At 42.6% G+C, this 27,734-nt stretch overlaps 1 protein-coding gene across 1 annotated transcript in view; it reads left to right on the top strand.

The window, feature by feature from the left end:
- The window catches only part of ADARB2 (adenosine deaminase RNA specific B2 (inactive)), a 301,734-nt gene extending 278,489 nt beyond the window's left edge, over positions 1-23,245 (top strand). Inside the window, exons 7-10 of the mRNA XM_085050330.1 lie at positions 2,350-2,518; positions 12,836-13,017; positions 18,020-18,198; positions 19,907-23,245. Coding sequence (XP_084906456.1) covers positions 2,350-2,518; positions 12,836-13,017; positions 18,020-18,198; positions 19,907-20,083 — 707 coding nt within the window. The 3' untranslated portion in view covers positions 20,084-23,245. The remainder of the gene's footprint in view (positions 1-2,349; positions 2,519-12,835; positions 13,018-18,019; positions 18,199-19,906) is intronic.
- Positions 23,246-27,734: the final 4,489 nt, after the last annotated feature.

Below are 27,734 nucleotides of genomic sequence, written 5' to 3'. Positions count from 1 at the left end.
CCACCAGCCGAAGCAGCAATAGCCTCTTGAGTCACTCTTCACTGCTTTCCTGGCAGAGATCCTGCTCTGCTGTGCCATCAGTTCTCAGTATGTGCAGACAAAGGCAAAGTGGTTTTGGTAGACATTTGTCACTATTGTTCAGCTCGATGTGTTGGCTAAGCAGAAGTGATCACTTTCTACTTTTGTTGTCCAAATTTCATGGTACCTTTCCCACGACTCTGTGGTTTAATAATAAAAAATGCTGCTCACCACTGTTTCAGGTTTTTAAAAAATGTTCCCCACAGAGTCCCAAGAAAAATATGGACCAGTTCCCAGATAGCTAATGCCATCCAAAGAGCATCCTCTGAATGACACTGCACTTAGCATCCCAGAGAAGAGGGATGTACAAGGGATCAGCACACACCATCATGGAAATGGTTTCCTGACAGTGTTGGCACAACCAGTAAATTTGAGAGCAGAGGGATCTGAGACATTCCTGAGTCTTTGGCATTTTTGCTTATTGAATTTTTTATTTCTCCATTGGCTGTTCACAGTTTCCCCCATAACCCAAGTTCTAAATGTTACTGTACTCCAAGTCTGGTGGTTACTGCATTGTGTGGATTTGAGAGGTGCTGACAACTGGGGACAAGGACCCTCCACATCCCCTGCCGCTGGGACATGGCTGCTGGTGGGGATGGCAGTGCAACAATCACTCCTGCCCGAACTCAGATCCTGCAGCAGCAATACTGTAACAGTATTTGCAAACAGTATTTTGGGTATGATGGAGACTGACTTTGGGTGGAAACCAGTTTTGGCTGTGGCCAAGAATTCCATCTGATACCTGGTCCAGCCTGCTGCTGGCACACCACACCCATCTCAAATTCTGAAAAAGCAGGAATGGAGAGAAGAGACAGTGGTTGCTGGGGCCCAGCCACCCATCTGCTGGCAGGTCACAGCTGACTTTGCTCTTCTACATGTCTTTACTGCCTCTGCTATTCCCAGTGGGCCAAAGCTATTTATTATTCCTCTCCCTTTTTGCAAACAGTCCACTGGCAGCAGACAGTCAATCCATTGCTTCCACCAGCACTGGGGATCATGCACAGAGCCAGCTGCTCACAGCCAGAGGTTCCATCAGCCCCACAGCCTCTGACACTCTGGTGTTGCTCAGTGGCAGGAGCACAGGCAGCCCTATAGCCCATTGAGGAACATCACCTTCACAAGGAGAAGTCTTCTGGTGCAGATGAGCTGGCATGGAGAAATGCACAGGACAGTTGGCAATGTGGGCCAAAGCCTCATGTCTGCAAATGTAGTACTCTTTTTGCTTGAATGCAGAGTCCATCATGTACTGCCTTTCATTATTTTGCTTTGGGCTAGAGGGAAACTGTGAAAGGTGTGCTTCAGGGAGAAGGTGACCTCCAGTGAAACACTCAAGGGTGAGGCAGTGAGCAGACCCAGAGGATTTCCTTGCTGCTCCTTCCTGTTCCTTTACAGCCAAAATACCCAGGGGTAAAGTAACAGTGTAAAGAGTGTAAGAGTGATTTTGATAATGAACTTCAGTTTTTCTCTTTTCATAAAAATGAAGGTGAAGCACTTTTGAAATGTCATTATCTTCTGTATTTACTGCCTATCTGCAGGACTCAGTTCATTGTGCTGCAGGACAAGTGCTTTAGCTGCTTGCCCTGTGCCCCCCTAGCAGCAGCTGCCTTGCACTCAAACATTATGTATTTTGTCACAGAAGTGATAAAAAGTCTTGGTATGACACAAAGCAGGAGGGTACCTGGCTTCAGGGAGACTGTCGATGGAATTTCAGCCAGCAATGAACAACTAGCAAGTTTTGATTTGCCTTTGACCCAGAGTAAAAACCTTTAGCTTTTCAGAATTTTCAGTGAAATTTTGTGATAACAAAACAAAACCTCAATTATTAAATTATTTGGGAAATGTCACTGAATATCACAGTAGAGTATTGAACTGGTCTGCATCATGCAGCTGAGTCTTTGATGACACCCATTGAACCAAGCTTTTCAGATAGTCCTCCATCACATCTCAATCCTAAAACAAGGAATTGTACTGGTTCTTTAAAAAATAGAGCACCTCTCTTCTTTTTAAACGTGTAAGGGAAATAGAAGGGGAATATGAGCTCAGTGTGTGCTTTGTGTAAGCTTTGATTGATGTGAAAAGAGAACCATGCTAGGAGCACCTTCTTTTCTGCACTATGCTGCTTTCTTGGGCTGTTATCTCATCTAATTCTGCATCCAATTTAAAGAACTTCCACAGGTGGTTCTGCAAATACAAACTATGGCATCAACACAGCATCTCCAGTCCTTTTGAAAAACACTCAATTATTGTCATTCTTGTGTTTATTTTGCCCAGTGAACAGCAGCAAGCACATAGTGAGGAAATACCGCGGGCACCTACGGACAAAGATTGAGTCTGGAGAAGGGACCATTCCCGTGCGGTGCCACAACGCGGCGCAGACGTGGGACGGAGTCTTGCTGGGAGAGCAGCTCATCACCATGTCCTGCACAGACAAAATCGCCAGGTACGTGGTGGATACACACTGGAAAAGTCTTTGCATGTGGAAGTTGGATGCCACAGAGGGTTATGGTGACTGGTGGGAAGCAGCCAGCAGGTGCTGGCAAGCCCTGCAGAAACAAAGACCTCCTTTGTATGCAAAAACAGGCCATATAAATAGGAGGGAATGTAAATAGGACATTTTTCCAAATTCTCTGTGGGTCGTTAGTTGCTTATTACAGTGTGACAAAAATATAAACTGTCTTTGCAGCTTTTTTTGCCACTAGAATTTCACTGTGCAAATAAAATACATCCACTCTGCTGTTCTTGGGTCATTTACCCCAAAACTTGCAAACCAACTATCATACAGATAAACTCAGCTCGTCTGCACCCAATTGAATAAAGTGGCCTAAAAGCCACCAGGAATATCTCTACCTTTTTGAATGTCATTGAAGAACTCTCATGTCACAGCCCCCTCTGTGGGTTTCTGTTCTGTCCTGTAAATACAACATATATTTATGTAGAATAATTTCCATGTAATAAATATTTCATAATTATTCCCTGGTGACAAATAAAATGTAAATGCATTCACCATTCTCAGTTTATGGTGTTAACTAAGAGGAAGCGATGGATAAAACAAACTGAAGTTAAAGTGTGTGTGCTTGGTTGCACAGTTATTGCACTATTAGATTATATCTACACATGTATGTATAATTTTCTTCATAATTATTTACATAAATATATATACATAATGTACATTATCTGTAGAGGCAACTCTACATATAAAAGATAACACATTATAACTATAAATGCATAAATGCTATGATCAAATCCTCTGCTGGAATACCATGCCTAAGAACTCAGTACATTACATCAGTCAAAAATTTGGCCCAATTATTAAAGGCCAACATAGACATAATCTTTCCCAAATCATAACAATTTTGTTTAATCCAAATGCATAAATTCTGCTCTTAACTGCATGCCCTACCAAAGCTAAATTAGTCTGTTGGCTTAGCAAAGCCTGCCATTTTGTCACAAAAATGTACAAGTGAACTAGCAAGTGAAGTAGTACCAGACTCACAAAATCCACCCTCTGCTAAGTGTAATCATTACATCTGTTGTGCTTGCATGAAGGATAAAGAGCAACTTCTGCTCTAATATTTTCATTTATTCATAAGGAGATAACAGAAAACCCAAACTATATTCTGTGGATCTCCTGCACTGTTTGTAAATGCAGGTGGGATTTCCCAATTCAAAATAATATGGACTGAAAAAACTAAACAAATTTAAGTTCAAGAATAGAAATATTGCACTCTCTGTGGTTTTGAATGTCATTAGCCAGTGAATTAAATATCAGCTTTGCAAACACTATTACATTTCCTGTTGATGGGGATGTTGACAGTAATGCACAGTCTCAGGAGTTGGGTTTTCTCCAAGCACAGCTGCTAAGCACTTTCAGTGAATCCTTTCATTGTTGACATACATCTAAACAGCATTAAAGTCTGTGAAGAAAAAAGTAATACACCACAAAGTGTTTCCAAGGTTTAAAAAAAAAAATCTTGCAGCTCTCATCATTGTCAATATTATTTCAATATTGAATGAAAAACTGCAATTTTTATTATTTATTTGCAATGTAATTCAAATGAGGTTGGGATTTTCCTAGATTTAAAAAAATCAGCAATCATTATTCCCTGCTTTAAACAGCAAATGTTTACTATCACCAGTAGGGTGCAGTTAAAAAAGAGGCTGAGAAAAGGGGATATGACATCTGCATTATACTTCATCCCAAATTTCAGTTTACCACATTAAAGTATGATGATTTTTATCATTATTATGCTCAAGTGTTAGGGGGAGAAATCAAAGATTTTTTTCACCTGACCCTTTTTTTCAGCACATATAGGACTGTTTTCTGCCTTCTTCCCCTCTGATCATAGAAAGCAGAGGCAGGAAAGGAGCTCAGTGGAAAAGGAGATTTCTGTGTGAGGTCCTTTCCCACTCCTGCCCCACTGAAGAGATCAGTGGGTGGCACCAGTGCCACGTTTCAGACTCCAAATATTTGCCCCACCAAATAGGTAGCTGACTCTTTAAATGTCTGCAGGATGCAGGAATCTGGTTCCACCTTATCTGGGCTTGTCTTGCAGTGAGAAGAAAAGAGATCTCTGAAGCTGAACTTCATGTTTGTATAAGCAAGATTTGACAAAAAAATCTGGCTTGTGTGCTTTGGATTTTATTGCTTGTAAAAGTCCCTCAGGAGCACTGTGCTATTAGAGAATGTTTCCTCTTGAGAATCTAGCCAGTAGCTGCTAAAATATACATCATTTTGCATTATTTGCAAAGAACATTGCTATCAGAATATCAAAGACCCAAGAATGCACAGAGTTACTGAGAAAAGCGAATAATATTCTATAAATCATGTATCTAACGATTTATGTTCTTTCTTGCTCACAGGAAAGCTATAAGCAGAGAGTGGTTTAATCAGATTTATTTGTTATTCAGAGACATTTAGCCATTTTTATTACTCTCACCACAAGTTTAAGAGAATTTGATGCTTGGTATGCATTATTTGGGCTCTGTGGCTTTGTTGAGATCTCAAGATAAACACCCTGGCATCATACCTGTTCCCTCACTGAATTAAAGCAAAAGCTCTTTTGGTATGAATAGTCATTTTATCTGGCTCAGGCAGGAAATTACGAGGTGAAATTCTGCAACTTCATTATAAAGGAGGTCACACTACATCTTGGTGGTTCCTTCTGGCTTTAAAACCTGTGCATTTATATGTGTAAATTTAAAGTTCAGGATCTGTGAATCCCAAAATAACCCATCCTAAGAGAGTGTCAGCTTATACACTCACAGCTCCTGTGAGCCTCACAGTGCAGCTGGAGTGACTTCAGCCTCTCAGTGCCACAGGATTTAGGATTAAACCACATTTTTAGCTCATAGTTCATTAATTACACTAACACCTTTTGCCCTTCATTCTCCTCTGTAACATATATCATATACATTTGCAAAAAAGCAGAAATAACATAGGAAAAATAATTTTGAAAATAATCATCTGTTTGGGGGAAAATTTATGTTGTTTAATATTTTCTTGATGCTAATCATAGCCTATATTAAAACCTTTATATCGACAGAGACATTACAGCCCTAAGAGAATTCAGGCTTTTTGTGACAGCAAAATTCATACAATGGGCCAAATTAAACCTCTTTTCATCTCCCTGTCTCACACTCAGGCTAGATGCAGGACCAGCTCGTACCTTGCTTATTACAAGGTCAGTGCAAGGTTAATGCTGATGCTAATGGAAGTCTCTGCTGTTGCTGTTTGGGAGCAGACAAATGTTTGAAGGAAAATTGTCATATGCACACACATACACACACAGGCAGACACACATATAAACACACACAGTTAGGGGAAAAACGTGGGATTTGCAGCACCCCCTTGGTGCCCCAGGGCCTCAGGGATGCTGGCTCTCTGTGTCCCCTTCAGTGATGTGGTCTCCAGGTGCACAAAGCCAGCCCAGCACAGAGCCTCTCCTCCCTGCTGTCTTCCCACAGCACCCAGTGTGTGCCAGATTTGCAGGTGACACTTCACACAATCACATGATTGCATATAGAAAATCAGAATTTCCAAATGTCTCTGCTTCTTATTCCTACAGCTGAAGAAATATGAAAGTCTGGACAAAATATCAAATGTCTGTGAATTTCTCTTAAGACTGTCACCTCTCTGGACAGACTTACAAGGGAAATTCTCTCTGTCACAGAGTAGAGCAACCACATTCCCTTCCATACACTTTGTCCTCTGACTCATGGAAATACTGTCTGAGCTTCCAGCCAGTCTCCTTCCACCTTGGCTCTTCCTGTGGGCCCAGCATAACTCAGATTTAGCAGTATGCACACCTCCTTTCTGTATAAAGTTTCCTGTTTCATGCTCTGAGCTCATCAAGTTTATCTATCTCATCACCAGCACCAGGGTTCCTTCTTCTTCCATGCAGAAAACTAGAGAAATGATTTCTCCCGGAGCCAACCATTCTGAAATAGCAGCGTGTTCTGCCCTGTGCAGCTGCACAGAAGGGTTTGGTGCTTGGAGAATGGCAGTGGTGCTGGGAGCACAGGGAGGACGCCACCACAGCACCCCACAGCAGGGCAGACCCATGGCATGGACAGTTCTCAGGTCCCATGTCACCACTCCACCTCTGACACCATGCGTGCAAATCATTTTGAGGATCTTGATGCAAGCATTCACACTCAGGTTTATTGCAGAAATTAGTTCTTACCTGGGTGTCACAGGAGAGAGTTCTGCATTGCTCTGCTCTTCCCCAAACCCTCTTCCTCACTAGAGGAAGGTCCCTTACTCAGCCAGGGGGACACCTCACACTTTGGCCAGGGCAGAGCATGTTGTTGCTCACTAGACACTGAGTTGATATATTTACTTTGGGGAGTTGCCAGCCTTCTCTGCAGCAAATTTGCATCTACAAACACAAAGAGTGTATGAATTTATTTGTAAATGGATGAGCAGTGGCACTGTCCTTTTCCAGAAGTCCCCTTGCAGGCTGAAGGCTGAGGAATGCACTTTGCATTGCGCAGGATTTGCAGGGAACAATCCTCACAAACACTGTCTTTATACAGCACATAAAAGCCAGAATTCAGTATTTGTTTTATAAGCTCTGGCCTTAAAATTGTTTTCTTACTACCACTTCTCAAAAGGTCACCTTTAAAATACTGTGTATTTTCTTGCCACCAGGTTAATGGTCATCCACTTCCTCAAACTTCACCAAAAAAGTGACATTAAGCCCAGAAGTAAAATAAGACCTTGAATATCTAAGTTATACCTCACCTGCAACACAAATGGTAACAAATATTTCCAAACTTTGCATTACAGCATAAGCAGTTTACCCATGTCCTGTGGATAAGGTTTTTGGATTATTTGGACCCACAAGCAAGAGAATAGTAAGGAATCTTTATTGAGAATATGTTCAGAGTATTGCAAGGTACTGTTGCTTTCAGGCACAGTTTCAGGATTTAGCAGTGGGAGTCTGAAGTAGCATTTTATAAAATGAGTTGAGCACATTAAGCTGTATTTAAATGTAGCATATAAAAATGCAAGACTAGTAGTCAGTGTTAGAAATTGGCATTCTTAGATCTATTTTAGTGTTAGCCTGTCGACCAGAGCCATTGTTAACAGAAGGCTGAGCCCGACAAGGTAACTCTTAAGAAAAGCTACTTCAAAGGCTACATATTAATGCAAATGAAAATCAATTAACACAGCTAGATCTTCAATTAGAGATGATTTGTGCACACGGTTTGTAATTCTCCCTCTTAACCCCTTTCTGTGTGACTGAGAGTTCAATTTCAATCTTTCACCACAAGGTATGTTCCAGAAAACATATATAAACCACCCACTGCTAAAATACAGATCAAAAACTAATACACTAGTTCCAGTTTCCAAACCAATAATAGCTAAATGGTCGTATAAATAGGAACACCACAGGTGTCCTGCTGAGCACATGCCACCCTGAATAACAATTTATGTTGTGTGAAGCATAGCTGGAAATATTGATAATAGAAACTGTGGTACAGGAGGTTAACAACACACCAAGTGGATAAGACTTAAAGCTCTTAATAAAATAAAAAAAAAGTATTTTACAAAAAGCCTTATCAAAACAAGATTTGAAATTCATCAGAGTGCCTTTAATGGGCAAGTCCAAAGGTCCTGAGGAGACACTTCAGTCTCTGAGTATCCATGGCAGGTGGACACAGCTCCCTGAGATGTTTTGAAGCCTCCTGTGAATTTCTCTACATCTCAGTTACCAAGGGGTTCAAATGTCAGCCTTCAGCTCTAACCAATGTGCAAACCAATGCTAGGAACACCAGCAAAGAGTCTCCAGCTGTCACATCACATCTCAGCAGCAGGCAGGGCGCCTTGTGCTGACCTGAGCAAGGCTGCAGCTCCTTGGGTTTGCCTCCAAACCCCTTCCTCAGTATTTCCATCATCCCCATCATTTCCATCATTTCCTGTTGGTCCCAGAGAGGAGCCACAGCTGACTCCTGTGGTGAGGCTGTGATGTGGCTCTGACATGGGGACACATTTCCCTGCACACCTTGCTGGTGGTCCCAGGCTGTCAGGAGCATGGGAATTGGGGGGGGGCTCTATGGGGGGGTCATGCCCTGCCTGCTGCTTGTCCAGGACTGGGGGAGCACAGCATTTAATTAAAGAAAGGCTGCCTGCTCTGGGATGCCTCCCAGCTTGTCACTGGCATTTCTGTGATTGACAAACAGGCAAAAATATATTTATTCAGGGATTATCTATATTGAAAACTGGACGCAGGATTTTGTCTTTGTAAACAGTGCAGTAATATCTGCTGTTTGAACAAAAGGAAGGGCATACTTTCCTTCCATTTAAAGCTCCAAAATCTCCCATATTTGAGTGAAAAGGGGAGACATTCTGTTTTATTGATCCTGCTTGCTGAAGATTTGGGGATTTTTAAATAAGATCTGTGACTAAGGGAGCAGTGGGTTGATTTTCACTTTATTGGAAGGGTTATTACAGAGCACACAGCATATGAGTTATTAGAGAGATGCATGTCCTTGAAAACAGCCCTTAAAATCCTGCACGATTAGGAAAATTCAGAATGATCCAGCATATTTCCTCATAGCAAGAAAAGTCACTTTGATATATTGAGAACCCAAAATGTAACACTGCATTGCTTTGAATAATAATTTTATTTTGAAAAGCCACGTTTGAAGAGAGCACTTTGTTACAGATGGGAACACAGCTACTTTCATGGACCTAAATTAGGCTACAGAGAAATAGCTCCTTCAAAATGAACACCCTTATTGATAGTTTCATTGTTGCCTAGATGGATCTTTCCCTATCATCTACCTACAAATAATTCCATAGATGTTCATGTATCAAAGGACCAAGTCAGTACATTAGCCATGTGTGTTGGTCAAGGGAGCAACAACACACAGGATAAAAGACCTTCCCCCAAATAACTGTCAGAAACAATCTATTGTTTCCGCACACTACTGCACTGACTGCCCTCCAAGGTAGGCCTGTTCACCCACAGAGCAGGAGCAGAATGAGAGACTGAAAATTTCCCCCGACATGAATGTGCTTTGACTGTGCTCTAAGGACAAAGTCAGTGGTGCAAGGATCTTGTTTTGGCCATTTCAGCACAGGACCCCTCCTTTCCCAGGACTTGTGCTGAGTTAGTGGGACTCACATATGTGCTCAGGTCTGCTTTCCAGAGAGAAACTACTCTCTAAACACTGACAAACTGACAAACCTGGGCTAAATTTGAAAGTAAAATTCCTTCTTTGTTTCTTCATCTCATGTCTTCAACAGGATTTTGGTAAACCAATGCTGAACTGGAAAGCAGCCACTTACAGGTGGCAATGCCATCACCCTTGTCCCTTCTCACACTGCCATGGGAGACACCAGCTCAAAAAGACACAGAAAGAGGTCCCCACCAAATACTGCCCTCTTGGGGTCAGCACCTTTCCTGATTTCTCTGTCCTTGCTACCTTAGGATGCTGTCTGGTCCTGGGACAATGTCTTTTTGCACCACATTCTACACATCAGGCAGGCCTTGCTCTTGTGCCCGTATTCTTTCATAGGTTTCTTCCCATTTGGGTTTTTTCAGTCTTGTTGCTCTGTCCAATTTGTCTTGGAGTCAAACTTATACCCTGGAGTCAAAACCCACCATGGTTGAAACAGAAGCTTCATCATCCCCTACACCTGCCTGTTACTTCTTTTGGAATGGGAGAACAGGATTCTTTCAAGGCACAGCTATTGCATCCAGAAGCCGTAAACTCTTCCAGACTTCTGCAGATCTTACTGCCTTTCTGTCCTGGTTGCTCAGGGTCCAAAGATGGGGCTTTACCTTACAGGAACACTGCAAGGATTAATTCATGTTATGGAATGCTTTCAATACATAGGGGGTGACCTGATCATGCTTTTATTATGATTTCCAATAATGTAATTCCATTGACATTTGAATCCCTTTTTACACTAGGATGAATATGTCCAGAATTAGGCAGAGAAATATCTCTAAAGAAAAGGCAGGTCCCTTGTGACGAATTTAAATTACACAATCATTATTACCTTGTAATTTATGACCTGAACACAATCCCTTATTTTGGTAAATAAAACTCAGATGATTTCTTGTGATGTGCATATTGCTGAAATGCCAATATTGTTGAACATATGTTGTTTTTCTGTTTAGCTGCTTTTCTTCTCTCCTTCAATCAAATGTGCAAGGCTCTTTAAGGGAAATTTTAAATGCTGAAAACAGCACTGATATCTTACAAGTTTCCATCTGGACAAAGATATATGTCTAGTTTTTTTGCTTACCTTAGATGCTGGTTGGAGGCATAGTACTGTTAGCTGAATTCAGCTCTGTTTCTTACGCTTGCATTATTAATTTTGCATCATGATAAGTTATTTACTCAAAGAGGCAGCTAGTTTTTTCCTTTAAAAGTGATGTTATTTGCAAAAATGACCACACTTTTTTTCCCCCAAATGAAGTTATGCAAATCTGATCGACTAAAGTAAATGTTTCATAAAACCAATGACTGTTTAAATTGTGAGACTAAATTGTTTGTATATAAATATTACCTTTTATATTTCATTTGAGTTTTATGTAGATGAACACATTACTTTAATGGCCTGCATTTACAGAGGGAGACAGGGAGAATCTGACTCTGAAATCCTCAGCAGCCAGATGGCTGCCTTTTCTTGCATGAGATTAAAAGATGTTTCTCATTCACAGCCCTGCTTCGGAGGCAAATTAATACAGCCAGCTAAATTGCTTGTGTTTTTGGAATAAAATTTAAAGAGAACTTTTAAAAGCAATTGGTGTCACAGGTTCCTAGAGCAGATTGCTCTCCAGGTACAGCATGCTGATTTTAAACATTCAGTAATTAATGGAAAGTATTCCGTGTTAATTGACTGCTTCAGGAAAGGGAAATATAATGACTCCTTATTAATCATGAAAAGAGACATACAGTACGGAGGCACTGCAATAATTGCACTAACGGTTGAGAAATGTTAATTAATGAAAAGAACAATGATGTAAGAAATTAGCACCATAATGCTGGCTGCTGATGGAAATTCTGCTTTAAACACATTATTTAGCATGGCAGCCACTGGATGATGCCTTAAATAGCAGGCACCTCATACCCTTTCCTTCAGTCAGCTACCGAGTTCCAAATGTTGCCGGTGTTTTGGGTTTTAATGAGCCAAAATATGCTCTCCAAACTACATTTTCTGCAGCATTTTCATTTTGAACTCCTGAACTCAAAACTACTCAGACAGATTGACAGTGTTCAACTTACGTAAAAATATTATCCAAGTGTAAGAGAGCCTGTTAGCATTTGTGTATTGGGAAACAACTTCTTCGATGAGCTGAGCTAAAAAGGTTTGTCAAGAAGATAACTGCATCATGACTTCCTTCTCCTTTTTAATTTTTCCACTCTTTAACCAATTAGCTGTCCCCTAAAGAATTTAGAGTGAGCATGCTGTCACATTTGTGCCTAGCTTGATGTAAAAATTCATAGGCTATTAAAATGCAGAACTGTTCTGGCAACTAATCCAACAGCAGTCATCAACAGGTGGAAAGTCCCAAGGTTTCCACCATCACTCTGCTGCACCTTTGACACAGCAAAGGGTGAGTTGTATCCATCACTCTGAACACTTTAGAGCAGGTCAAACTATCAGTTACAAGTAAATTTCCTATGAGTCTAAGTCTTCATTTTTTCCCTGTTCAGGACCAGGGTTTAATTCTCATGAATGCCTCCATATCTTCATAGTCATTTGTGCAAAGAAATGTCAGCCTATGAGACATTGAAAGATTTTGTGGGAATTTTGGCTGCCTAAGTCATGTGTTAACTGTGCTATATAACATGGAGATGGTACTTATGTATGACAAGTAGCAGATAAAGGTAGAATAAAAAATTCTCATTCTGGCTCTACCATTGCAAGTGAAAAACTATGGATGCAGGGGAAAAAAATAAAATTCTGCTAGAGACATGCTAAATGAACATCCATCAAACACTAAATGCTTTTAGAAAGAACAGCTCTTCATAAGAAGCCTCTGTTTGCAGCAACACAAGACAGAAACATCCCTTAAGTCAATGGCACCACAGTAATCTAAAATCCTCCTAGAGGGGGAATCAGCCCATGGGTGTAAATAACCCAACAGTGCTTCCTCTATCATAGGGCAGGGACAGGAATATTTTCTTCCCTCATCCCTCTAACCCGTGTGCTGGCCTTTGCTGATTTTCCCAGGGCAGCTCTATTGTGGCCATTCTTCCATGTGTGTCTTATTGCTCCTGAATTTTTTTTCAGGTGGAACATCCTTGGGCTCCAAGGTGCTCTCCTCAGCTCCTTCATCGAGCCCATGTACTTGCACAGCATCATTGTGGGAAGCCTGTACCACACTGGTCACCTCTCCCGGGTCATGAGCCATAGGATAGAAGACATTGGTCAGCTGCCAGCTTCATACAGGCGCAATCAGCTGCTCCTCAGTGGTAAGCAAAGGTTCAATTTGCTAGCAGTTCTTGCACCTGCTTGCAAGACAGAAAATCCCCCCTCCCACCACTAATCGTGCTGCTTACCAACAGGAATGTGTTTTGTTTACAAGTAAACTATTAACTCACGTGTTCTTTTTTTTTTCTGAAGAGCTTGAATTTGTAGAATGAAGAAACTGATGTGTTTAAATCCAGTTTCTTTTCCATATGCAGTGGCCATAGAAAGGATCAGTAGTGGATACAAGTTGATAAGGAAAGAAACCACTGTACATTGAACACTCAGGGTGGGGATGGAGGGGGGGAAGTATGACTAAGTAAAACATTTCTAAGTAAAACCAGAAGGAAGCTTTCAGTAAATTTTAGGTTTAACTGTCTTTAGGTCCTCGTGAGTTATGTCAATGCTAAGGGACACCAGCTCTGCAGCAGATTAGATACTTACTTTAATTTTAGACTTTGATAATTGCTCTTGGGGAGGGGTCCCTTAGACATCAATATGATGTCTGTGCTACAGTGTTAAAAGTCAGGTAGCTTTAGTGTAGTACCCCATTGCCTTTCAAAATCCTCTAGGTTCCTCACTCAGGAGAGTGCTACTTCATCCCTTATCTATTTCACAGTTGGTTTGGGTTTTTTTTAATATGTCCTTGTGACAAAACTTGTTTCGCTGAGGCAGAAGTGATAGTTTAGCCACTGGGGAAATTCTCAGGTTCTGTGTGGTTTAGTACATCTGGCAAGTGTAATGTGCATGTATGTGTTATAAGGTGAACAGGTCAAAGGGCTTATCCTTTTTGGAACAGCTTATCTCCAGTTTTTAACTCTTCAGTGCAGCTGGCCAAAAGACTGCAATGCAAGTAGGCAGGAAGCTGTGATCCACATTCTCCCTCCAGTTTATATCCCCACCTGTCCCTCCTCTCTGGTCTGGCATGGGCATGGCTCAGCCCCATCTTCCTTCCCACATGACATTGTGGTAGGGAGGGAAGAACTCACAGCTGGCCAGGAAATATCTCCCCATTTCCCAAACCTGGCTGTTATTTTGACAGCCCTGGCTGCCAGAAGCCTCTGCATCTCCCACTGGGAAGGAGGATCTCATCCTGTGCCAGCCCTAACACAGTGTAAATGCACCCTTATATTAAGATCAAAGGCACACACAATTTCACTGTGTCTGCAGGATGTACAGAAGCCCTCTTCAACTGCTGAAGGATTGAAAACACAAAAAGGGATTTTATAGGAGTTTTCACCACAGAACAGTTATTGCTTTGCTGGGTTGGCCTCGCAGAGTAAATGCAATGGCTCATACTTGGCCAGATTTTGTGTATGTCCAAGAGTTGTTGTCAAAGATTTCGAGGGAATAAGAAATGCATCAGAGGGGCCCTTGTGTCAGTTTAAATACCTGCATATTTCAGGGCTGTCTTCCTCCTTTCCAGAGGTTTCTGTTTGGAAAAGCATTTGCTTCACTTTTTGGTTCTGTTAGTGGGTGTTCCTCAGCCCAGGAGAAGCAGTGGGAGAAACCTATCTCTCTGCATTGTTTTTGTCACTAATGCTATTATTTGTAACATTCCCTCCCCCACAAACCCCAGGGAGCCAATGCTGATTAAAACTTACATTGCTGAGGCTTATGCAGGAATTCTTTTTCCTGGGAAGTTGTGCCAGCAGCATATCCAGTGACTGAGGAGATGAGCACCTAGAAAAAGCTACTCCGAATGCATGGGAGACCAGACCTGCACAGCCTCAGCCAGGCAACTCCACCTCCCACACTTGTCTTGGAGATCAGACCAGCCAAGGACTGTAGGAGTCCTTAAATTATAAGGGTGTCAATTATTTTGCCACTTGATCATGGCAGTACAAACATTCCAATGGAGAGGAGAGTCACAGTGTGTGATGAGATATCCTGAGATCAACTCCTCGGCTCCACTGAAAAATAATCAGTGAGGTTTTCTACTCACACCAGTCCCAGCCAGATGGAACTCCACTTTCACTGAGATTACTCTTGGGTGTAATTTTTAGAAGAAAGAATAGCCTTTTTTATATCCTGTTCTCTTAATACTGACTCTGTTCTAAAGGGTCTCCTGAAGGGGTGTGAGGTTTTGCTGGGAGAGAGAGGAGAGTGAAGACAGATTTCAGTTCATATCCCACAATACTCTAACTCATATTATTTGTGCAAAGACTTTTCTTTTTCTTCCAGATCCTACTGTCTTCTGATGTACTCTTTATTGTGTGGTTTTTAAGAAGGATGTTTTACATAGAGGAGAGAAAGTAACCTAGATTATTTGAGTGTTATCTTCTAAATAAAATCAAAACAATTACTTGTCAAAAGAAAAATATGGATGAAAATTTTTAAAATTATAAAAAAATCAACCATCAGTGAAGATATCCATGATCTCTGTGTTTGTTATGACTCTCATGTTTTTTTCTTTAAAATGTCTTCTTTTGCATTCAGAAAATGATGTGAAAATCTCTTCTCTTTATCTAAATACATGTACTTATATCATATGATAGCTGGGAAAAGAAATCATGAAAGCCAAATGAGCCCAGAGGGGTTTCCAGGCACTGGGACAAGCCTGGGCTACTCTCACAACCCCCATCTGATGGGCACCCACAACCTGCTCTCCCCTCTGTGCAGCCTTTCCTTCTCTTCCTCTAAACATTTTTATTTATTTAGTGTCCTGTGGCAACTTTGCATGGCAGGGTGTTTGCTATCATGTTTTTTGGCACTCAAATCCTCTAAGCTTTTGGGTGCTATCTTGACAGAGAGTGGTGCATGGTGTCAAACAGCTGATTTTGATCTGTTTGCATCTTGTTCTGTGTAGAGACGCTCGAGCAGCGCTGCAGAGCTATCTGATTCTCAAGCTCTCAGTTTAAATCCTGTTGCCTAGGTGAACTGGAGTTTTAGATGCAGACTGATCTGTTATCTCTGGGGGGAAAAAAATTGAAAGAGGTATTAATACGACATGAATGTGTTTACAAATCCTGGGTGAGGTTATGACTTAGCTGTAATTCTCTTCTACACACGGTAGCGAATTCAGTCCCAGTGACTGAGATGATTTCTGCAGTTACAGCTTTGTCACCAGCACAAAGTGAGTTTGCCATATAATTTTTTCCCTTCAATAGCCACCTTTCTCTCTCTGTGCATGCTGAGTTCCATCTGGCTCTTGCAGCTCCCTCCCAGGGCAGAGGGCACAGAGGAGAGAGGGGGCATGTCCTTCCCTGGCAGTGTTTTCCATGATGCTGAGAGGCTCCAGGCAGGATGCAGCAGCTGCCTACGGAGGCAGCATCCTGGCAGACAGACCCTGCACAACCCTCCACTGCTCCCGAGGTGTCTCTCAGGAGCTTTCCAAGCTCAACACATTTAGGGACAGATGCTGCATTCCCACCAGCTCCCATCTCCTCCCATCCTGCCTCAGACCAGCAGATGCTCATGGCGTGCATCTGTTTCGAAAATGAGATCCTGGGCAAAAACGGGCACTTTGGAAAGGAGGGGCTTTGATCTCTTTTCTTTAATCTCCTTCTCTCTGAACAGCCCATATTGGTACTTCTCGCTCTCTGCAAAATTCTTTGAAACCCTCTCAGCAGAAAATGCAAAGGACCTTTCTCTGCTGCCCTCCACCCAGCAGCAATGAAAGCAGTGCAAACCATGAGCTGTCGCTGGAGCTGCTGCAGGCAGAGGCTCCAGCAGGAGCTGCCATTTGGAAGCAGAGACCTGTCCTGGCACTGGGCTGTGCTGGCATGGCTTTTCCAGGCAGCTCCTGCCTACCAGTCCCCACCTGCTGCTCACCATCGCGGCTTTTGTTGTCCAGGTTTGCAGGCAAATTAGCAGAGAGGGGCTCAACAGCTGGATCCAGGCACATTATCCAATGTCCATGTTTTCAAAAATATTCAGACTGCTTCAGGTCACTGGGTCTTTCCCAGCCTTGGAAGCTCCCAGCATTGACTCTTTGCTACAAAAGCACTAATGAGCAGGGCAAGGCAGAGCTCACTTGTTTGCATTTGTACTGTGCTGGAAAATAAACCAACCACTCTCTTTATTCCTCTTATTTTCTTGGAAAGACTAATCCTTCTCCTGTTTCCGGTAAAATAAATGAAAAAGCGACAGCAGTCATGGAAAGGTTGAGCTACACTAAATGGTTAAAAAGAGACAGGAATTTACCTGATTAAAAATAACTCATGTACACACCCACACCTGACCTTATAGCCCTGGTCTGCATTTAGAGCCAAGGGAGATTTCACCCATGAAGGCAGTGGCTCAGTATATGTCTCAGATGTCCAGAACTGGCCATGTGAATGACACTAAGGTCATGCAGTCATCCCAGGTGACTGTAAACATCATTATTGTAGCTGTCTAAAACTACATATGATTCATTCCGCTTAAAGATGTCCAAAATATCACTGTTAGGACACTAACTAGTTGTTGAAGAAATTGGTGCTCCAATACAGGGTAGGAATCTTGCAGACAGACACAAGGTGAAGACCAAGCATTCTGTTTAGGTCTGATGTCTACAAGGTCATTATTAACTTGGATCTAATAATCTCTCTGTGATGATGAAGTGTATTGTTTTGTATTTTCTTATCCTCTGGGATCTAGGCATCCTCTCACAGCAAAGAGCCCAGGAGTTCATAGCAGATAAATATTCTGGACTGTGGAAAGCTCACCTGAAGGAATTCATGGCCAAAGCACTTTACCGCTTAGCTCCTTTTAAAAACCTGTTATCCAATTAAAGCATTTCTGAAAGGTTTCACTCAGCAACTGTCGCAATGCTGTCAACAGCTCACACTACAGTCCAAAGGCTTTCCTTAGGCTAATGAAAGGTTTGCCTGCAAGCTGGAAAACAATCTGCAGGAATTGCTAAGTTACATCTTTCCAAGGTGCTTGGTCTGGTAATATTACCAATGGTGACAAGAGCACAATGCCAGCAGGTTGCTGGGGGTGTCTCCTGTGCCACAACAACCCACCAGCGTGAGCAGCCTCTGGAGGAGCACTGGAGCTCACTGGTGTCCCTCTCTTCTCCAGGGGTGAGCCACGCTGACGCCCGGCAGCCTGGAAAGTCTCCCAGCTTCAGTGTGAACTGGATTGTGGGGAACACAGACCTGGAGGTCATCAATGCCACCACGGGGAAGAGGACCTGCGGGAGTCCCTCGCGGCTCTGCAAGCACATGTTCTTCACGCGCTGGGCCAAGCTGCACGGCAAGGTAGGCCTGCTGCACGGGGAGCCTTGTCAGTCGCTGTTCTGCAGTGAGAGAAAACGAAGACGAGAAAAAAAATTATTTTATTAAGTGCTAAAACTTCTTTCCCATTCAGAAATGAGTGGAAACAAGCAAGACAGAGTGATGGCGGGGAAGTCTGGAGATACTTCCACCCACAGAGTCATTAGGGAAGGCCAAGGAGCTGGCAGGGTGGGCAAGTTTGAGGACAAGCCCAAAGGGGCTGTTCTGCTCTGCAGGACACCACAGAGCAAGGAGCATGGTGGGACTCAGTCTATTCCTGGCCATGGCCTGATCAGTGCTAGGGGGGACCCTGAGCTTTTTGGGGAGCAGAAGAGACCAACCTGGGCTTTGTGCCTAGGGCTCGGTCACAGTTTGGTGACACAGGTCCCAGTCTAGTTCCTTCACAGCAGGTGGGAAGTGAGGCAGGAAGCACTCCTGCCACCCCCAGAATGGAGGGGTCCTCACAGCAAAAAAATTGAGGTGAACTATGGCTGAGAGAGCCGGACTGCATCTGGGTCACACCAAGGATGAGGCTGTAGTGAGCAGGAGAGAGTAACTTGTATCTGAGCAGGGCACTTTGCTCTTGACAAAACCAGGGATTTGATAATGTCATCACTCTCCACCCCTGGGAAACAAAGGGAACAAAGAGGCAGCCAGAGAGAAGCCACTGCTGCCAGGCCAGCTTGTGGCTCACTGACAGCCAGGCTGGCAAGGTCACCCTCCCTCGCTGGCTGGGCCAGTAGAGCTCCAGCCAGTACGGCCCCATGGAGTGCTGGCACACGCAGACAGGAGCAGCTCATTGCAGGCTGCACCTTCACCTTCTCCTTTCATCTGTCTCTCAGCATGTCTCCTGTTTAGAGACAAGGAAAAGAGAGCTGTTTGCTCTCCAGGCTGTGCCTTGAGGGTGCCTTTCCCTACAGGGTGCTATTCCCCTGTCTTGGAAGCACTGGGCATTCACCCAACTGCTTGTTCTAAGGCATTTTTCAGATTTTGGTTTCTTTTGTATAACATCAAATCCTCACTTCTGGTTTGGCAGACCAAACCAGAGACTTGGGCAGGTCAGAGGAATTTCTTTTGTCTTTCTGCAGAGCAAAGTGTGCTCCCTCTTGCATGTCCTTCCAGGGACACTGGACATGTGACGTTGCTCGAGGTAGCTCCTGGTGGGTGGCTCCAGTGTTCCAACAAGGCACTCAGATTTCCCACACAAACCCTGATGCCTGACTTCTGCCCTGTCCTGGATATATTTCACAGCATTTCCAACAATAACAGACTACAGAGGGGAAATGAGAGGTTGTGGATGGCATCCATTCTTTTTCTGTCTCTTGGCTTTACTTGGAAGTAAAGAAACAATTTTTTTTCATTTTCATCCCTAAAAACTATCTTAACTGAGAAGTAGCATTCTGCCTTTGTAGAACACACCCAGAGTTGCTACTGCCTATTCCTACTCCAAGGCAGAGCTGTTCACCCCTTTCCTACTCACAATGGCTCAAAACCATGTCACCAGCATTTATTGCTCCCCTGGTTTTTTTTAGTTGTTATACCAAAAGCAAACACACAGAGCAGAGTGATTGTTTGTTGCTTATGAAATGTGGACAGGAAGATTATACAGCTACTGAAGTCTCCTGTTTCTTTTGGCTCATAGGTTGGTTTATTTATTTATTTATTTTCCCCTTCCCTGATTTTTGTTCTGCAGCTGAGCACACGAGTACCAAGCCATGGAGAGATGCCATCAGTGTACAGCGAGGCAAAGCTGGTGGCTCAGACGTACCAGTCTGTTAAGCAGCAGCTGTTTAAAGCATTTCAGAAAACTGGCCTGGGCACCTGGGTGAAGAAACCCCCAGAGCAAGATCAGTTCCTACTAACTGTGTAAATCACTCCACACCTTTTCTACACGACTGGATCAAACCAACTGGAGAGAAGGCGAGGCAGGACGTGTGAGCAGTTTGACATTTAATAGCAATCTCCATGGGAATATTTGATTTTAATTCTGTATTGGAAATACATAAGTAGAAATGTGTCTGATGCACTGAACTCAACCTTAGAAAATTGCTTTTTCATGATCCCTTCCCAAGAATGTACCTGCCCAAATTATAATGCCACCCCCACCAAGATTCTGCTTTTTATTGTTTATTGCTGTTGGTTATTACTGATTTGAGGTGTTAGTGGGCCACCTGTCTGATCCAAAATAGAGCTTTGTTTTCCCTCACACAATCAGTGCAAAGTCATCACTGAATAATGGAAAATAGTGAGCAGAGATGGAAGTACCCCAGGCACACAGCATGACAGCAGGTCTCAGAGCATCCATAATCATCCACAAAAAAAGGTTTCTAACCTCTATGCAAAAATCATCCTGTCAGCTGCCTAAATCTGTGAAAAAAATTTGGACCTCAAAGAAATGCAGCATTTTTAAACTGATTTTTCACTGCTGGCTCTGAGCACAAAGCCAGGCATCAGGATGCCCCTGGTTTTTACCCTTATTCCCTCTGACACCTTGGACAAACCACCTTCCACCAAATCTTCAACTCTACTCACAATTTGCATGCTGCAAATTTTACTTGTCTGGGCCCAGTTCATCACACATGCCTTTTAGACACCAGCCAGGATGCAGAGCCTTGTCAAGGGGGCAATTCACCCCTGTGCTGCCTGCAGAGATGCACTGCACTGCAGGGGCTGCTAGTGAGGACCAGTGTGACCATGCTCCTGGCTCTAGGTCTTCAGTAAGCCACCTAAAATCAAGCAGGCTGCAGCCAGGACCCAGAGCCTCAGATCTCCAAGCTTCTGATGACCCACAGCTCTGAATTGAGAGGGTGTGAGCTCAGGATGCTCCATGCATCTGAACAATCACTGAATTTGGTACCCACAAATAAGACATCCCCAAATGAGAGCACATTTGATACTTGGCTCTTCCCTGCCTCAGTTTCTCCACCTGTCAAATGGGGATAATAATAAATGCTTCACATCTAAGGAACTTGGCAGGATCAAAATGCTCTGGTCATATGCAACAGTGAAAGTCAGATTTTGTCACTCTTGCAGTGAGTTTTACCTCTCCACACAGTCCAGCTGACATAAGCACAGCGGATGCAACCACAGGTTTGGGTAAGGTCTTACTCAATGCATGAACTTTCAGATTCTAGCTCTGTGTAAATGCCAAGTGGTATTATTATTATTCATGCTCATCTGCAGCCTGAAAAGCAGATGGCTCTTTTCACTTAGGAGACAAGCATCACCCAACATTTAAATATTTTCTTCATAACTGGGCTGGGTCTGATACGCTCTCATCTTTGAACCATCCCAAACTTCATCAGGATGCAAAAGATACAGTCATGGGAGAACTGAGCTTTGATAGTCCCACTGCAAAACCAACCTTCCAACGCCCTGTACATTTCTCTAAGTTTCTGGGTTTTTAGATGACAGGATTTGCGGGTATATAACTATTGTTTTCTTTTTATTCCTGTGATTCTCTTTAAATCTGTATATAACATGCTGCTACTGATTTGTGATAATTGTCTTGGTATTTTCTCAGAACTGTCAAGCTGAGTTACTTTTCAAACAACACAAGGCTCATATTTTTCCATGTAATTTCCTTTACACAGGAAACTGTTCCTATCAATAAAGATAGGTGCTCTTTGTATAGGGTTTATCATGTTTGGAGAGCCATATACAGTAAATACATTGTTTATTGATGCCCACAATAGAATAGCTACAGTATTTTGATGAGATTTTATTTTTAGATTATAAACTACAAGATGTATCTATAGTGTCTTGTATAAAAACAATTGTGATAAACTAGTTTTTAAATTAGATAAAACAAAGCTCTCCCCTTCCAGAAACCTTTTCAGCAAAATAATACATTCCATATTAACTACCAAAAATATTTAAAATATCCTTAGAGTAGAAATAGCTTAAAAAAAGAAAAAAAAAAAAGGAAAGAAAAAAAACCAAAAACTTGAGACTTTTCAATAATGGAAACACTTTGTGGTAACCACTTTGTCAATACTTTGACCACTTTGACAGCTCTTCTGATTAACATTTGAATACTTTTGGTACCTTCTGGAGCTCCCAGGTACCTGCATATGGTCCTGTCCTCTAACACAGCTGTCGCTGCAGACCTCCAGTGTGACCTGGGCAGCAGATGTGCCCGAGGGGCAGCAGGCAGGGGTCAGCCCATGGCTGGAGGTGTGGAAGAGGCTGCAGGGGACACTGCCAGTGGTGGCCCCAGGGGCTCTGGCTACTCCCACCATGGGAGAGAAACCACAGGGCAACCAGAGAGGAGGACAATGTTTCTCATGCAGAGATCCACAGGGCAGGGGGGAGCATGTCTTCTGCTTTGCCTCTCCAAGTTAGTCCTTATTTAGCACACACCAGACCTCAATGGCTCTTCTTACATCTCCCTGCCCTCATCCATCCCCTCCAGCCACGGCATGATGTCAACCCAACTAATGCATAATAGTTCCGCCAGGCTGGTGTTGCAGCTACTGTGACAACAAAGCATCATGCCTGGTGATTTTTAAGGACATAGAAAAAAGTGTGGCAGGATTAAACGATCCTTTGCTGCAAGAAATACATAAATGCAACCGTGGATTCAGCTGGCAGAATGAGTTTAGTACTGGGGACCAAACTGAGTCCCCACTGCAAGTGGGCATCAGCTGATCTCAGTGGAGTTGCACCTGCTGGTTGGATATGACCTTAAATATCTATTTCTTCTCATTATGTGCAACAACAGTGTGATGGGACCCCATCCCAGAAGCACACATGACCTACATACAGCACTTCCTGAAGCAAAGGAAAAGTTGCTCAGTAGTAATTCTTTAGTGAAGATTCTGTACATAACACGCATGAGTGAATGGCAATACTGTACTAATGGATGTACATTTGTAATATTTGTAAAAAAAAAGAAACAAAAAAGACAACAAAAGAAAATAAATCCGAATTTACATATGTGAATTTGCTGCTAAGTTCTGTAAATTGCACTTCAGTGATACCTGATAAGTGAATGTTTCTGTTAAGTGAATAAAATGCCAAGTAAAATTGTTCTTTCACTGTTTATTGACCATTCTTCACTATGACTTAGAAATCAATTGGACTGTGCTCCAGAATGTTAATATGTGTTTTTACACATACTTACTGTCAATCTACAGACATGTTCTTATTCAGTTTGGATGTGATGCATTGCAGGAATCACACATCTGTATTGAGAGAGGGATGTGCCTGCTGGTGTAGATGAAGCCACAAAGGGACACAGTGTTGTCCTGGAAGAAGAGTGAACTGGCTGCACCTCTAATTTGACCCTTCCAGGTTAATCTCCAAGATCTTTCCTAATAAAAATTTATACGTTTTTGCAAACCCACACTGCATGGGACTTACTGCATAAAGCTGCTTAAGAAAATGGAAGTGATGAACTAAAGGTCAGAACATCTCTGCAGATTTCTTCTTCATTGATGGGGTGGCCTTGGATTGTTCTTGCTTTGAACAATCAGTATTCTGTCACAGCAAACTAAACTCACACTGAGCCCAAACAACACCATCCCCACAAAGTTTCACATGCATTGTTGGGTGTGAAACAACAATGCATGTGCCTTGAGATGATTTCCCTTGGCCAGTCCTTGTAGAGATCACTGGTGTTACCAAAACATCCAAAGCTTTTTAGCAGCCACTGGGAAAATAGGAACACACTAACAGCAAAAATTGTCAAGAAAGATTTCCTGTCTGTCTCCTTGTGAAGATTTGGTTCCAAGATGCAATTGAGCCTGACAGCTCACAGGGAGTCCCATCAGCTCACTGGCCCCACAGCTCTTTCCTTGCTCATGTTGAAGAAGTCAGTGCCAGACCCTCACAGACCCTCCCATGGGTTTCCTTCCCCAGCAGGGGTTATGCATAGCTCTATTCTCAAGCTAACACTTTGCTGCAGTTGCATTTCCTCAGCTTGGATCTATGTCGCTAAGTATTGGGACAGGATAAAGAGAAGTGGGGAGAAGAAAACATTGGCAGGGTGAAGTTGCTTGTGCAGAAAAAAAGTCACTGTGAGCTGACCCAATTCCATCAGCCAATGTGGACTCTTGTCTTGAGCAAAAAAAGCCACGGATTCTGGGTATTTGTCAATCTCAGTGTATTTGCATGCATCAGTTTTACTGCTTTAACTGGATATGGGTAAAGCAAACCCCCTGGTCTCTTCCTCACCACGGCCCCAGACACAGTGGTCACTTCCCTTACCAGTAGAAATGGTCACAGCAGAGTAACCCTGCCCTAAACAGGCAGGAGAGAACACCACTGGAAAAGCACTTTGTGACTTTTTCCACCCGTCAAGATGATCAGCTTATCATTTTTGTGTTAAACATGTGAATACCCAAAGTCTTCACTTGGCAAAAGCTGTGAACAGCATCAGTGCTCTTCACAGAGGGACCCTGGAGGGGACGTGCTATGAGCACCCCCAATGCAGACACTGGGAAGGTGGAGGTAAAGAGCTTTCTGCAGGTGCTTCCCACAGCCTGGCAGTCCCTCAGCCCAGCCCTGGGCACTTTGGTCATGGCTGAGAACACAGCAGGAGGCTCACAGCCTGTTTCCTCCTCCAAAAGTTGCTGCTGCTGCCTGACCATGGCACACACTGTGACACAAACTATGGAGCAGTCATTAGGGCAAACTGTATGGATGGGTTCCATGTTTAGTCTCATTAAGTTTAAAGGGTAAATACCTGAACTGCATTTAAAACTTTACAGTGTACACCCCAGCACCACCAGGCACAGTTAATTCTTTTTCAACTATATATTGGAAAAACAACAGAATAAAGCATGAAGAAGTTCATATATTGACTAATAGAGGGCTTCACAGAAGTGTCTGTTTCTCAAATAAAATAAATAAGTCCTTCTGCTGCAGTTAAACCTTGATAGCCACACTCTTGTGTTGAAGAATGAAACAGAAATCTAAGAGTTTTTAAGGTTTTTGATTCATTAGCTTTGTGCCTATTGTCCAGCCCTGAGACCTGATTAGTTTGGCTGGTTTCAACTCGATCATCTGGATAGACCACTTTAGTTGGAAATCTGAATAAAGACAGAAAAAATCTGAGATTTTTTTTAAGGGTAGTTATAGTCCTCTTGGATGCAAACAGAAAACAAAACAAAACAAAAAAAAATCCAAACAACTCAAAGACATATAAACAAATAAACACACATAGACAAATGTGGTTTCTTAGTACTCCAAGGCCTCCTGAATAAATGACATGGCCTTGGAAAGGGGAGATTAATAATTATTGTCTTTTCAGCAATGAAATAGTTCTGCTCAAATGCTTTATTCAGCCTGGCTTTCCTGGTAATTAAATCCTCTATTAGAGAAGTTTATGTTCTCTTTTATCAACTTCCTTTGCAATACAGAATTACTTCCACCAGACCATTAAAGTCTTGTTCTGCCACAGAAAGGAAAAGGTCCTGTTCATTCTCCTCTGGCCCTGAACAGATGCCTTTACAGCCTATAACGCCATGAAATGATCCAAGTCAAGAGGAGACAGCTCCTGCCTTTACACACAACGTTACCAAAAAATACCTCCTGCAAAGAAAAATAAAGATGTGGAGAATGGTACACACTGCCAGGTTTGATCTGCTTTTCTGTCCAGCTAACTGCTATCCTCCATCTCTTGCAACCTCAAAGCCATGCTCAGGTGTTAGCACAGGCTGTGTTTGACATACCCTAAGGGAAGTGCTTTAGGTGCATTTCCCTTCCTTCCCAGCACCACCAGCCCACCTACCCCCAGCCCTACCCTCCATGGTACACTGTTAGCTACTAATTGCTTTTATTTCATTTTATTTTAACAAGTAAATTCCAGTTTTTCACACACTTAGGAGTGTTAACTCTTTCATCTGTAAGACAATACATTTCTACTGTGGGTTCTAAAGTGAACTGTTTATTCATTCAAATGGTTTGCTCACAGTCTGATCTCAGTGGTAAAGGGAAGTATTTTCTGGAATAACAACAGCATCCCCTTGACACCACAGGCTCCTAAAATCCTGACCATCACATGGTAAAGTGAAACTTGGCTCCTAAATCTCAGGTTTCAGTGGGAGATTATCAACTGATAAACCCTCAGGCTGCTGGCAAGAGGCACAGGCACCTGTGTGCAGAGGATGTGTCTCATGTTTATATCATTTCACAATATACAGAAAAAGCTAAATTATTTGTCATTATTTAATAACCCATTGGCATGAGAGTGAACAAAAAGACTTGATAACATAGCTGATTTGGGGATGCTCACCTGGGAACAGAGCAGACCTAGGTTCTTGTCTAGATTTTACCCTCAGAAGTGAGGAGGAGATGAACAAGTGAAGATCCCCAGGGGAGGGAGCAGTTTCCCTCCAAGCAACGAGTTCACAGCACAGGAAAAATCTCCTTTGTTCCAGCATCATTTCCACCTTAACCACTTCACCCACCCAGGGGACAAGTGTTTAGCTTGAATCCATTTCCTAAGCTCCCTGGACAGAGAAAACTGGCTCCATAAGATGATTCATGCCCCTTAAAACAGTGTCAAAGAGATGTGGAGAACTTTTCTTCTCAAGGGTCTGGCCTGTCCCCACTGATGGGAGGGAGGGAATCCAGGCTCCTGCATCCAGAGGGATGTGCATGGAGAGGTGACTCCAGTCAAAGCATCTGCAAGCCACAGGACTTTCTGCTTCTCCGTTTTAAAAACCAGAGACTATTCCTTGTCACAGAAAGATGCCTTTTGAGTATTAATTAATTAATTAAAGTATCAGGCTTGAAGAAAAGGATACACACACACACACACACACATATATATATTTTTAACATTTTTAACATTGTGGGAACATTTTCAAATTTTGGAAAAAAGCTGATCCAGTCATAAGTTTTAGTGGCTAACTAAATTAATGTATTCTGTACCTATTTAGAGGTTTGTTGAAGGAGTTTATTCTTAACATGACTTTGCTGCCATTGAAAACATTGAAAAGGTCCTTACCGGCAACAAGATTTAGGTAAATACCAAATTCTTGTTTCAACTTGAGAGCTAAGAGTATTAAATCCATGTGAATCCTTTCTTTGTGCCAAATCTTTGTTCCTAGCGCTGACACTTTGGTACACACTGGAAAACCAAAATCATACATCACTGCCATCTGAGCCTTTGCATTACAGACTCCTTGTGGTGGCTCAGCATTCCCCAGACCTATTTTTTTCATCTGACCCAGTACCTCTTTGACCCTCTAACAAGTGAAAATACATTTGAAGAACCTTTCTCATTATTTAGAACATTTGCTGTGCAGGTTCAGCTCTGGTTTCTGTGTGCAGCTTTCCTAAAATATTCTTTTATCTTCTTTTGCAGTTACTTAAGGGGTGAGGCAGAGATCAGAAGTAGCTAAATTGTACATCTATTTGTCTCATCACCTGCTGGTCTTTCTTGAAAAACTGTGGCAAAAGTGAAGAGTGAATCATTCTGAAAATAACCCCTTTTTCACTCAAGGAGGGATGCAAAGATAACTCTATCCCAAGAATATCAGGGAAATGCAAAAGAAATCATTTTGGCTCAC

Source organism: Lichenostomus cassidix, chromosome 2, assembly GCF_008360975.1.
Source record: "Lichenostomus cassidix isolate B80296 chromosome 2, HeHo_3.0, whole genome shotgun sequence".
Taxonomy (NCBI): domain Eukaryota; kingdom Metazoa; phylum Chordata; class Aves; order Passeriformes; family Meliphagidae; genus Lichenostomus; species Lichenostomus cassidix.
Note: the sequence above shows the minus strand (reverse complement) of the source record. Positions and strands in the feature narration are given on the sequence as shown.